Here is a 13,680-nt window from a genome sequence, read left to right on the forward strand (position 1 = left end):
TCTAGGCACATCATGCACTTTTTAGTTTTCTTATCTGACACCATAACATTTATGATCCCTTTAGGGTTAAAACTTCTAGAAATCAGATTCCAGGAAGTACCCAATCTTATTTTGATTCTAGATAAAACACTCTTAACTTACCTTATGCTCTAAATATGGGGAGTCCATTATGAAATCCTTGCATAAATACTTAAAGAGCACAATATTTTAACATGGCATATACTGTGTGCGCTATGGGTCATCAATGCACAGTAAGATAAAGGATGACTTCTCTCGGCCCTCACACACATGGAAAATTTAAGGTTTGTACTGAAGGCTGTTTTTTTCTTCCCAAGTTCAATTACACCTAAGACAGTTTAAGTTGCAAAATTTTACAAAACTATTTGTCAGCAAAGTGTTTTAGGTTCCAGTCACCCAATAACTTAGGAACTTCAGGTTTACAGTAAATGGTACAGAAGGATTAATTGGGTAATGATGAAGAGACATTGCAAGCACGGCTTGAACAAGTATAAAGCCCTACATATTCTTTAAGATCACTAGCAAAGAAAACAAGTAAGGTAAACATATTTAGTTAACCTTGGATTTAATAAGCTGGTAAGTTATTTGGGTCAAAAAGAATAATTTTATGTTACAAATTCAAATATTTTTGTGTTGAGGTAATAAATATTCTATTATCTGAAACAGCAGCAAACATAAATTCAGCATATTTTGGCTATCTATTAAATATCTAAGAATATATTCCTTCCTTCAGTAAACTGTATGTGGACAAAACCAGGGAACAGATTTTTTTCCATATCCAACCTATATGACCTGGAAATTCACTTTCCAGCTTATAACATATATACAACTTTCTTTTGTAATGATTTTTTTACAATTCAATCTGTCAGTATTAGTCCACTGTTAACTACTAGCTGATTAATTTATTGCAAAGGGGCACTGATGGAAGGGAAAATCAAGAATCCACATTCTTGGGCAGAAAATGAGAACAGAAGAGCGATTTCATCACTATAAAGTGAATTATTATTTAGTAATATAATTCAGCTGACACACACTGAACACAGGCATAAAGCACACTCCAGGACTGAAAGAGAAGTAAGTGTAGGGGTTAAAAAAAAAAAAATAGACGTAAGTGCAGTCCGTGTCCTCTGATAAAATCATACTACACCTTTACAAATAAATACCTGGAATTCTAGTACACACCTTATCCTGCTTGGAAATTCCATCCAACTTATTGGAATGATTTTTGTCTTTTGAGACAAGGTCTTGCTACGTAGCCCAGGCTGACCTTGAACTCACAATCCTACTGTCTCAGCCTCCCAAGTGTTGGGAGGTATGCACTATAATACTTGGCTCCTACTAAATGCTTTTTAAAAATATGGCATAACAAATATAATATAGAAGAAAAAAAAAGTTAAATGTCACTTTAAGCAATGACCCCTAACTTCAGTAAAAAGTCACTTTTAGTCACGACACAAAATACACAGAAAATCTGAGGCTATTTTTCATTCTTTGAGTGTCTTCAATTTGGAAAACACACTATGAAACAATGCTGCTGTTCCTCAGCAAGTTTTTGTGACAAAGTATAAATGAGTCATGCTGTACTGGGGCGCAAGGATCTTAAGTGATAGGACTTGACAACTGTATGACTCATTTGTCTAAAATTGTGAAATGACTTGTTCCCCAACATAATTCAATGTAAATTCTCTAAAAGTGCTTTTTTGTCAACATGCCTGTTCTCCTGATCACATTTTAGTTAGAAATGAGCAGAAACAGCCTTCTCTCCTATTATCACCTGGCAAAGATGTAAAACCAATCTGCCAAAGCCTTACTGCCAGCCTGGCTGCCCTCTACTGGACTGTGGGAGTATTTAACCACTAGGCCAAAGCAACTTGGTTTTACAAAGTAACACGGGATACAATGTAAACATCCCATATCCCCAAAGAAGCGAAGTTCCCAGGAATAAGCTAAAGATGCCCCCATAGCCCTCCCCTCGTCCCCCCCACCCACAGCAAAAACACGTTAGTAAATTAACTTTTAGCATGAATACCATCAGTGGAGTGCCAATTCTACAAGTAAATAATTTCAGTCATTTTGAAAATGGGTAATACATTCATGTATTTCAGCTTCCTTTAACCTTAGAGGCAGATCTTAAACAGCAGCAGTTAATGGGTAGGTGCAAGGACACACTCCCATGCCAGCCTTTCCATGATTTGTGAATTGGTACAAGTCCCATTTCTGTGAGTCTCTTCAGTCTGTAGATGTCTCCTTGGGCAGAACCAGGAGTCTTCATGCCCAGTAGTTCTTGTCCATTAAAGTCTGTTCAGAGCCATTTCCTCTGTCAACAGTTACGTCACAGTTGTAGCAAGTTGTTTTTCTGTGATTCACCCCCAGGCCTGAGATTTGCAGTAATGTAGAACCAGTTTACCATCACTGCCAAAACACTGCAACGAAAAAGTAAGACACTAAATTAAACTCAATTTTTGTTTTTTTTGGTGGCACTGAGGTTTCAACTCAGAGCCTCACATTTGCTAGGCAGGCACGTTACCACTTAAGTCACTCTACCAGCTCTTTTTGTTTTTGTGCAATAGGATCTCAAGAGCTATGTGGCTTAGGCTGGCTTCAAACTGCGATCCTCCTGATCTCTGCCTCCTGAGTAACTAGGTAGTTTTTATTATTTTTAGATAAAACTGAGAAAAAAAGCTGTATGTACCATAAACATCTGCATATGTTCACGCAGATTACTACCTTTGTGACAAGGCTACTTCTTTCAGACATGTATCAATAATCATAAGTATTTAATAAAAACTAGAACATCTCAGGTATGAATGGGCTTAAACATTTTAACCTTGCCCCTCTACACCTCTGTCTGCTCTGGATGTATTTCAGCTGTTCTCTGGAAGTGCTACTCTGTATACACTAATGACTCTTGCCATGAAACTGCAAGAATGTTGAATGAAGTTGTTCTTACGTACTTTTTCTTTTTTTCAATTTCTTGCAGCAGGATCTGGATTACAGATGATAAGAACAATGTAGATGAAACAACAATAAGAGAAACCTTCCTTTCTTAGAACATAAGCAAAAACCATGACTTTGATGTTATAACAGTATGCATACTACACACCATGGTATGCATGCTGTTCAGAAGTACCACACCACAACGACAAAAGCAAGCAATGATATTTTACCTCATAGAGGGTTCCAACCTCCTGGTCTGGGGAAGGAGCAAATGACTGATTCACATAAATGAACTATAAGAATGAACAAACAGATACATTTTTAGTGGTATCCTGATTAACCGGCATTTTTTAAAGTTCCAATTCAGCTACTGTAAGCGCTATCTTCAGACTAAAGAAAGCTCCCCAATTCACCAGTGTAGAGATCTTTGTGAGGATCACATCTTTTTTCCAAAAAACAAAAGATAAGTTTCATTCCCATAACAGTGGCTCAACATTTTTTTTAACTAAGTAACTTTAAAGTAACTTTCACAAATAGTTTTTGAAGGGTTATTGAAAAAAATTATTCATATTAAATAATTATCATTTAACCATAAAGACAGAATTTCTTCTAACAATTTCCCAAGCACAGTCAAAAATCAATAAATGATTTAAGACTGTTTGGGCATTTTTCTGGAATAAGTGTATGGCATACCTGGTTAGTTTTTTTTAAACCTTTATCACCTCTGAAAATGTCCAAAGGTGATGAATTTCAGGCTGGGTGCTATAATAATCACTTACAAGCAAATAAAAAAGAAGGAAAAAAGGTACCATAATTGAAATCAAATAATCTCACAACTTTTTTTCTTTAAAGATTAATTGTCCAAGGTTTCGGTTTAATTCATTTTTATTAAAATATTTTTAGGGCTTAAAAAAATTCCTACAGATATTGAAGCAAAAGGCCACAATGTCTGTCAGACTTTTAATGTTCTTTTTAGAAAACAAAACATTATTTACAGGTAACAGATTCAATTTTCCTTTTAATATCTACACTCAAATTCTGAGACTAAAATGTCCTGAGCTTAACTGTCTTCACGCTCTTTTTTTTTAAGTAGTATGAGAATAGCTGGTTCAGACATATTTTGGTCACCAACTGTAATCAGCTACATTGTCCCCTTAGGCATTAAGTACAGCAATTAAATAACACTATCTGTACCTCTTGATGGTCCAGATGGAAAGATGGAATGAGATGATACACCAAAAGAACAGTACCTGTATATGGACTCAACAGATGCTACTATTGTTAAATTCTTTTAAGACAGCTTATGCTTAAGTATCAAGTCGAAAGCAGGGTGCCTACATATGAATTTCCACTTAGCTTCTGGCATATGAATTTTGAGTGAAAACAACTTTACTGTTTCAGTGTGTTTTAAATTAGGGGAAAGGGTCTGGTAGCTCATTGGTAGAGTATTTGCTTAGCATGTGGGAAGCTCTGGGTTCAATCCCAGCACCAATAAATCAATAAATTAAATTAGGGGAAGGGCCTATGATGACCTTTTAATTTATTTCAAAAAATATTCCTGAGTATCTCTGATGGACTAAAGTCTGCACATCCTGTGAAGCTATGAGGATTAACTTGACTTCTCCCTCAACGGTTTATAATCCGTGGGTGAGGCTGATACAACAATAGATAAGAATTCAGTCAAGGAAAGTGCACTGAACAAGATACATAGCACACAGAGATGTGGCATTAGTATAAACTAGCAAGAAAGCCAGGAAAGCTTCCTGGAAAAGGTATCTGAGGAATAATCAGGATTTAACCTATCAAGAGTAGTAATTAGGAAGTGTAGGCAAAGGAGACAAAGACAATGTGTGCATGTGGCAGAGTAGATGGACAACCAACAGAAATTAGCAACGGGGGAGAAATGGCCCAATGTATGCACATGTAAATAAATGAATAAAAAATAATAAAAAAAAGAAGTTAGCAACAGAAAGTGATTACTATTAAAAAGCAATTCAGTCAGTTTAAGAGACATAGCCATGAATACATGTGCCTGTGTGCCAGAGAGATGCACTGATCCCATCGTGAAAATGAGTTACCCTGGTTTATCATCTCCAAACTGCAGTAACTTGGGCAGATAAAATGATTTTAGTTTTAATGAATAAGGACTTTGCTTCTAAACCATCGGTCTTTATCCTGTTGTCTCTCTAGCTGTTTTGGTTGTTAAAGTCTTTCTCTAGTTGATTCCCCATGAAGAGTTCATGGGAATGAAATTTCCTAAGATTTTGTGCTTTGCTAATAGTGTGCCCTGATTACAGTCAGTTTTGTAGAATTTAAGATCCTTATCTCAGACTTTATTTCCTTGGTAGCTTTCCTGTCAGTTGACATGATAACCTAATTTTCTTTCTAAGTCACACCCTCCCCGACCTACCTATACTGGTACTATCCAAGATTGTGATCCACAGCTGGTAAAAGGTACCTGACACTTAAAATGCCAAGCACAGCCATGTGCCACACAGTGACATTTAGTCAACAAGGGGCCATGTATGACACAAAGGTAACTACCACCTTAAGAGGAATGGGACAAAAGTAATGCTGGAACCAGAACCAATTAACCCCAACTTCTTCACTAATGCACAGAGAACACTGTCCTAGGATAGATTTGTCTACAAAACTATTCAGTGAATTTTCTGAGGAAAACAAAACACCAAATAAAAATTAGATCACATTGTAAAGCAAATTTCAAATTCATTTCAAGTCCCCAAAAACTCCTCCAATAAAGTATATTAATCTCATCTGCAAAAAAGTAAAGGCATAATGAAAGTAACATATGGTTCCATATGTATGTATTTCTACATGTATGTTATTCATTCTTGCGCAGGCATTACTGTTCATTCCTGTAGCCAAGAAGTCACTACTGGTTTCATACCAATTGTTCCGAGGCCATGAGTTTAAGGAACTTTTTGATGAAGTCAATGAGTCCTTGGATGGTTCGGGTTCGCTCTACAGCCCACTTCTTCGTTTTCATTATAGGGGTGTCACCCACAGCCTTTAGCAGGATGTCAACTGTAAAAGAAAAAAATTACTGACAATTATTCTGAAGTATTTAATGAGAATGTGATATAAATGCTTTAGAAATATTTACTCTACATCCATTTTATGTATTTATGATTCTGAAACTATGTCAGATATGTAAAAATATTAATTTCTTTTTCATTACTATTTTCCTTTATTCTACAATGTTGTTCCTGTGGGACTAATCTTCAAAACACATTTTGACATAGTAGGTAGTCCCAAAGAGAAGAACCAGAAATGATACATGAAGATATAAAACAATATTTAAACTTCCAAAACCAGCAAAGTAAAATTATCTCATGCCTTAACTCACCTGCCAAACTAGTAACATTAGAACAGGGTAGATGATAGTATTGCTCAGAATGTAAAGTGTTACACAGTTTCTGGAAAGCATGGTAACACATATCCAACACTGGAAGATACACTTTGACTCAACAACACTTCTAGGAATCTAAGAACATGAGATGTGTAAAGATTCACTTAGGATTTCACCTTCATCGAAGCACTTATTTTTATAGGAAAAAAATGGAAAACCTGAAGTGTCCAATGTAATAATGGCTATTTAGAGGGAACTAGAGGGAATGGGTTAAATATAAGGTGGTGTGCTCTATGACAGAACTTATAAAGAACATATACTCTAAAGTGGGTTTAAATCCTGGTTCTGTCGCTTGCTAGGTATGAGTTAACTTGTGCCCTGAACTGTATCCGGCACAGAACTGTAACTCATTGAGCCTTAAGATTAAGTAGCAAAAAAAAACCACATTCTGAAAGTGTACTTAGCAGAACAGCATCACAAACAGATATTCACATAAACACAGAATATGTAGCAAAATGTTACTTCTCACAAGTGACCTTATATGGAATTATTTATTTATTTATTTATTTATTTTAGTTGAGTCACCTTTATTTTATTTTTTTCATTTTTCTTTTATTATTCATATGTGCATACAAGGCTTGGTTCATTTCTCCCCCCTGCCCCCACCCCCTCCCTTACCACCCACTCCACCCCCTCCCGCTCCCCCCCTCCAATACCCAGCAGAAACTATTTTGCCCTTATCTCTAATTTTGTTGTAGAGAGAGTATAAGCAATAATAGGAAGGAACAAGGGGTTTTGCTGGTTGAGATAAGGATAGCTATACAGGGCATTGACTCACATTGATTTCCTGTGCGTGGGTGTTACTTTCTAGGTTAATTCTTTTTGATCTAACCTTTTCTCTAGTACCTGTTCCCCTTTTCCTATTGGCCTCAGTTGCTTTAAGGTATCTGCTTTAGTTTCTCTGCGTTAAGGGCAACAAATGCTAGCTAGTTTTTTAGGTGTCTTACCTATCCTCACCCCTCCCTTGTGTGCTCTCGCTTTTATCATGTGCTCATAGTCCAATCCCCTTGTTGTGTTTGCCCTTGATCTAATGTCCACATATGAGGGAGAACATACGATTTTTGGTCTTTTGGGCCAGGCTAACCTCACTCAGAATGATGTTCTCCAATTCCATCCATTTACCAGCGAATGATAACATTTCGTTCTTCTTCATGGCTGCATAAAATTCCATTGTGTATAGATACCACATTTTCTTAATCCATTCGTCAGTGGTGGGGCATCTTGGCTGTTTCCATAACTTGGCTATTGTGAATAGTGCCGCAATAAACATGGATGTGCAGGTGCCTCTGGAGTAACAGTCTTTTGGGTATATCCCCAAGAGTGGTATTGCTGGATCAAGTGGTAGATCGATGTCCAGCTTTTTAAGTAGCCTCCAAATTTTTTTCCAGAGTGGTTGTACTAGTCTACATTCCCACCAACAGTGTAAGAGGGTTCCTTTTTCCCCGCATCCTCGCCAACACCTGTTGTTGGTGGTGTTGCTGATGATGGCTATTCTAACAGGGGTGAGGTGGAATCTTAGTGTGGTTTTAATTTGTATTTCCTTTATTGCTAGAGATGGTGAGCATTTTTTCATGTGTTTTTTGGCCATGTGAATTTCTTCTTTTGACAAAGTTCTGTTTAGTTCACATGCCCATTTCTTTATTGGTTCATTAGTTTTGGGAGAATTTAGTTTTTTAAGTTCCCTGTATATTCTGGTTATCAGTCCTTTGATGTATAATTGGCAAATATTTTCTCCCACTCTGTGGGTGTTCTCTTCAGTTATTCTTTTTGTAGCTCTTATTTCTCTCTCTCTCTGTTTTGGCAGTACTAGGGTTTGAACTCTGGGCCTTGAATCACTTGAGCCATACCTTCAGCTCCCAAACTTCCTATACTAACCTTTTTTTCTTTTGTGGTACTGCGGTTTGAACTCAGGGATACACGTTTCCTAGGCAGGCACTCTACCACCTGAGCCACTCTGACAGCCCTATATTAAACTTCTAAACAAAGGAAAACAGTCTTTTAAAAAAAGAAAATACAACTAGGGGCCAAAAGGAAGTTTTAGTGAGAGAGAAATCACAATGACCCAAAATACAGGTAAGTGAATCCAAAACTATGAAACGGTCTCTTGAAGGAAGGCCATTGTTTTTAATCCTCTTTCACACAGCTATCATCAGGGTCAAGTATTAAACTTTAAGTTTGTTAGACCTTAAAAAAATCCTTTGTCAGCTCCTGTTTATGATAAACTGAAAGGAAAAAAAATCCAGCAAAAGTCTGTAAAACTCACGGGAATCTTTAGAAGAAAGCTTACATCACGTTGAAATGGCAGGGGGTTCTCCCCAAATGTCAAGGCAGTCTCAAATTTCTTCTTTGCCTTGCTGGAGATCCAACCCCAGGGAACTGCCCAGGCACCAACCCCAAGGAGTCCCACTTAAAAGGAGGACGGAGCAGTGCTGGGGAGGCGACTGTCCTCCAGGGCACCAGAAACAAGTTCCACGGATGCTCGTGGGACTACGGGCATTTCACCGAATGAGAAACCATGCCTAAGGAAATGGAGGCCTCTGCGACTCAAGACAAGTTAAACACTCTACCCAGTGCTCAGGATTAGGAACCACAAGAATTTCTTCAATTCCCGGGGCGAACCAAGTCTCCAGCTATAAAGCTTAACACTGCTAGTTCAAGCAGTGCGATAAGCCGCTTACAAAAGATTAAAAAAAAAAAAAAAAAGTAGTGCCTACGCCCTCAGCTTTTCCTGCGCACTCTTCATATTGGGTAAAAGGCCAGTATTATTATTTTTTTTTTGGTGGGACTGCGGTTTGAAGTCAGGGGCTTCGCATTTGCAAAGTAAGTGCTCTACCACTTGAGCCACACCTCCAATCCACTTTGCTCTGGTTATTTTTGAGATCGGGTCTCGCGAACTATTTGCCTGGGCTGTCCTCGAACCTCGATCCTCCCGATCTCAGCCTTGCAAATAGCTAGGATTACAGGCATGAGCCACTGGCGCTTGGCAAAAATTCCAGCTTTTTTTTTTTTTTTTAATAATTCAAATAACTCATTCAATTGAAAAGGGGAAAACCCAGCAAATTATCAGAACGTGGGAACTGCTTTGCCACTGACCATCCCTACCTAGTACCTGAATTACTAAAATAACCTGCTCCTGCGTTAAGACCTGTCAGCTCCCGCCTTCGGAGGGCTGGAAGTAAGTCCAACTCAAAGTCTTGAAGACACCGCAAAAGGTGCGGATAGCCAAGGCACCTGCGAACCAAGCACATCCCGCACCACCACGCGCACTGACCGCGGTGCAGGGGGGGCTTCAAACTGAAGGGCCCACGCACTTCTTCTCTCTCGACTGGAGATTGACGTACGTCTGGGCCACGCCCTCCTCTAAATACTGCATCCTGATTGGCCGCCGCCCAGAGAGACGCAGCTAACCTCCCGCCCCTCCGCCCAGAAACTACACTCAAAATTACTTTTTTTCTTGGTGTCACCGGCAGGTTCCTCTGTTCCCGGCGAGACTGCAGCAGAAGAGGGCGGCTCTGGAGTGGCTGTTTCTGGGGAGATCTCCGTAAGTCCTTCCCCGCCAGCCGCAGCAGTTGCAGGAGGGAGCTGCAACACAGGTCCCGGCTCCTCCGCCATCTTGCGCCGTAGGAAGTAAGGGCGGAAGTGGAAGCTGAGCGCGTCAGGGGGCGGGTTTTGCTCTACGGAGAGTTGCAAAGGAGACGCCACTATAGGGGAATCCAACCCAACAATGGACCTTGAGATTGCCAGATAGTTCTTCGTAGCTAGCCTGTCTGGGACTTTTCACTGTTCATATGGCAATGAGTGTCTTCCCCTTGCAAGAAGCTTCGGGAAGCGTCTGTGGGCAAGTCTCGGGGAGCCGCCGAGGGGGCAGACATCCCTTGGGCAAGTGGGCTCGGCCCTGGAAATGTTTCCGCTTCCCTTCGCACCTGCCCCGCCCCTCAGTGCCCGCCCCTCAGGCCACGCCCCACGGCTCGGGAGCGCGCGCGCGCGCGTGCGGGAGGGGGCGGGTGGGGAAGAATTACCGGCAAGATCCTGAGGCGAGGCTCGCGCGCCCGCCCCCGCCCTGGCCGCCAGCGCCCACCCGGTCGGCCCGGCCCAGCCATGATCAAGGCCATCCTCATCTTCAACAACCACGGGAAGCCGCGGCTCTCCAAGTTCTACCAGCCCTACGTAAGGATCCAACGGCTGCCTGTTCCGGCGAGGTGGGGGTGGGGTGGGGTGGGGGGAACAGGCGTTGACAACGGGCAGCGCCCAGCGCGGTTTTCTCCCCGCGACCCCCTCCGGGCGCCTCGCGCTCCGGGGCTGGGCTGTCAGCCTCGAGGTGTGGGTGTGAGCACCGTGCCCACTTCCCGCCTTGCTGCCAGGCTCAGCTTCCACCGGGTGCACAGCCTCCGCCCCGGGCACAACCTCCGCCCGGTTCAGCCTCCGCTCGGTGCAGCCTCCGCCCGGGGCTGCGCGGCGAGGCCTCGGCGATCTAGCGGCCGCTGCCCACCCGCGTCCTTGCAGCTCCGCGCCCCAAGCGCAAAGCGGTTCCGTTCCTTTCCTGCGCCCGCGGCTCCGGTTGTCCCGGGAACCGGAAGCCCGCCGACCTCCCGCTTCTCGCAGCCCCCTCCCCGGCCTGTCCAGGTGGACTCTTGTCCAGTCGTGGGGACAGATGGGCTGCCGTGGTCGCGCGGTCCTCGCGCGCGGGGACTGGGCTTCCTGCGCTTGCCAGCTGCGCGGTCCGTGCGGGTTCCGCTTGGGCCACTTGCAGGTGCCTCCGGGTTGAGGAAGGAACTAGGTGAGGACCTCACAGTCTTGTCCAGCCGTCCACCTTCTGTTGTGACTGTGTTCACAGCATTTGAACTTCACTGGTCACCTTCGTGGTGGGCCGCTGAGAACTACCATTCTCTACTTGAAAGCTCTGGTTTGGCTTTTTTTTTTTTTTTTAACCTCAGGGAATTTGTCCCTCTTTTGTCCTGTTTATAAAAAGGGCAGGATTAAAAAACAAAACAAAACAAAACTCTGTAGCTTGGCACCGGTGCCTCATTCCTGTAATTCTAGCTACTCAGGAGAGAGAGATCAGGAGGATTGGGGTTCAAAGCCAACCCTGGCAAATAGTTCACAAGACCCTATGTCGAAAAACCCTTCACAAAAAAAGGACTGGTGGAGTGGCTCAAGGTGTAGGTACTGAGCTCCAACACCAGCACCAAAAAACAAAAACAAAAAAACAACTCTCTTAGAACTGAATATTGTTTAATTCTGCTAAAATCAGGTGGCATTAAAGTAGTAGAAGTAATTTATAAATGATTGAGAAAAGGCTGTAGACTTACATGATTGTGTGTCCGGGCAAATTCACCAGTATTGTAAGACATAACAGTGGGCTATCAGTGATGGGATGAGTGTGACGTGTGACTATTGGGTTGGTGCACTTTTCTTATAGCCAGAAATGAATTACAGTTCAGTATTAAAACCATGCCAAGACTAACACTTTTACGCAGATAGCCCCGGATGGAAATCAATGGTGCCATTAAAAATTAAATGTGGAAATGTCAGCTTGTCTGAAACGACAGTGCAGTCTATGGAGGTGTTGGTTGAAGTGAGAAATCTTTAATCTATTCTCTATTTCCTTGAGTTCTTTTTGCTTTTGCTAGTGATGAATATTTTCCATTAATACCATGTGGATTTAGAAACCATGTAGATTTAGAAACAGAAATACTGATGCTGTTTAAAAATTCAATATCATTCTTTAATCCAGACTAAAATTTGATTTGATCTTTTAAGTGAAAAAAATGCCATTAACTTTCATTGTTACCTATTTGCTTAAAATAGGTCATAGCCTTTTAAAAAAATCTTTCTCTTAGGCATTTTATTAGTGCCATCCAGTTGTAGAAAAATTACATTCCAGAACTGTAATAAAATTCAAAGATTTATTTTTTTCATATTTAAATTTTGTAATTAAACAGGGTATCCCATCCTGTAGTGTAGAATTTGAATGTCTGTGGAAATAGGAATTTAATTTGGAAATCTAGACAGACGTCTTTCTCTTGTCCACAGTGGGGACAGAAATACCCTTCCTCTGCAGTCAGTAGGTTGCTCTGGAGGTGAATGTGGGAAGAGTAACTTGGGTAGCAGTGGCCTTTTTGGCCATTGCATGAGTGACAGTGATGCTGGGATGTGGAGATAGGACGTGTAGTATAAAAAGATACCCTTAACTGGCTGTGCAGAAGTGGGGCACCAGGTGTTTCTTTATAAAACAGAGCTCTCAAGCTTTGTATCTATTTTTGTCTTTCAGGATTAATTTCAGGTTATCTCTGTATTTGGATCTTCCATTAGGTTTAACCAGTTTGAGGGCAGGTACCTTTTTCATTGGTTTACTCCATCAGTCAGTTTGTCAGCAGATCTGGTTTCCTGCCTACCAGGCACTGGAGGTGAGCAAACATAGATCTACCTGGCTCCTGTGGGAGGGGCGTAGACACTGCTAATAAGAATAGACTGCATAGTGTACCAGGTAGGAGTAAAAGCTGAGGACAGGATAAAGCAAGGCAAGGTGCTAGGGAGTGTGAGGATGACCGTTTAGAATAAAATAGCCAGGAAGCTTTCCCTGAGCAGGTGAGGCCTGAGCAGACCTGGGGGAGGTTCTCTCCTGGGGTAGGTGAGAACCCAGCTTTGCTTGTTCTGGGCAGAGGGTGGAACACCTGCCCAGGCCCTGAGGTGAGAATGCCTGCCTGGAGAGCACCAGGAAGACTGGCAGGGCAAGAAGGGTTGTTGGAAACCTAGGATCTACAGGTCATGGTGTTCACTGCATTCTCACTGCCCAAAAGTCCTTCCTGCTATTACCACACCTCCTTGGTCCAGGCCCAGCTCACACATCACTGAAGCATTCTCTGCAGTGTTGGTCTTGCTGCTCCTCTTGGTTCTGAGGATTTCTTGTTTTGGTACAGTATCCTGTTTCATGGGCTATATTCTTTGGGACTTCTGTAAGAGTCTTGAAGGAAGGCATAACTTAGACGTATTTATCTCCTCGCCAGCAATCTACACTGAGTCTCCAATGTAGAATACTTTTTTTTTTGTTTTGTGAACTGGGGTTTGAACTCAGGGCCTACACTTTGAGCCACTCTACCACCCTCTTTTTTTTTTTTTTTGTGGTAGGTTTTTCAAGATAAGGTCCCATGAAGTATTTGCATGGGCTGGCTTTGAACCAGGATCTTCCTGATCACTGCTTCCTAAGTAGCTAGGATTATAGATGTGAGTCACTGGTGCCAATACTCTTAATGGGTATTTGCTAAAGCATTCATTTAAAATCTAACTTGGGTCAG

At 41.7% G+C, this 13,680-nt stretch overlaps 2 protein-coding genes across 6 annotated transcripts in view; one reads left to right on the plus strand and one right to left on the minus strand.

Annotated features, from left to right (window-relative positions):
* Positions 1 to 566: 566 nt before the first annotated feature.
* Positions 567 to 10,214, minus strand: Atg12 (autophagy related 12). Of its 3 annotated transcripts, XM_020171564.2 has the most exons (5): positions 9,832 to 10,037; positions 5,864 to 6,000; positions 3,186 to 3,248; positions 2,973 to 3,004; positions 567 to 2,441 (listed from the first exon to the last, which is right to left on the minus strand). In XM_020171564.2, the coding sequence occupies exons 1-5, from the start codon at positions 9,995 to 9,997 to the stop codon at positions 2,351 to 2,353; spliced, it is 489 nt and encodes a 162-aa protein (XP_020027153.2). In that variant the 5' UTR covers positions 9,998 to 10,037; the 3' UTR covers positions 567 to 2,350. The 3 variants fall into 3 exon arrangements, with proteins under 3 accessions (XP_020027153.2, XP_020027154.1, XP_073913090.1); XM_020171565.2 differs by lacking the exon at positions 2,973 to 3,004 and having other exon boundaries at positions 9,832 to 10,027; XM_074056989.1 differs by lacking the exons at positions 567 to 2,441; positions 2,973 to 3,004; positions 5,864 to 6,000 and having other exon boundaries at positions 3,187 to 3,248; positions 9,832 to 10,214.
* A 132-nt stretch (positions 10,215 to 10,346) lies between these two features.
* Positions 10,347 to 13,680, plus strand: part of Ap3s1 (adaptor related protein complex 3 subunit sigma 1) — a 50,811-nt gene continuing 47,477 nt past the window's right edge. For 2 of the 3 annotated variants that reach the window (XM_020171562.2, XM_074056988.1), the window contains exon 1: positions 10,348 to 10,552. In XM_020171562.2, the coding sequence (XP_020027151.1) occupies positions 10,484 to 10,552 (69 nt within the window). In that variant the 5' untranslated portion in view covers positions 10,348 to 10,483. Of the gene's footprint in view, positions 10,553 to 13,680 lie in introns of all 3 variants that reach the window. The other variant, XR_012442428.1, reaches the window with a different exon arrangement.

This window comes from Castor canadensis, chromosome 16 (assembly GCF_047511655.1).
Source record: "Castor canadensis chromosome 16, mCasCan1.hap1v2, whole genome shotgun sequence".
In the NCBI taxonomy this organism is placed as follows: Eukaryota; Metazoa; Chordata; class Mammalia; order Rodentia; family Castoridae; genus Castor; species Castor canadensis.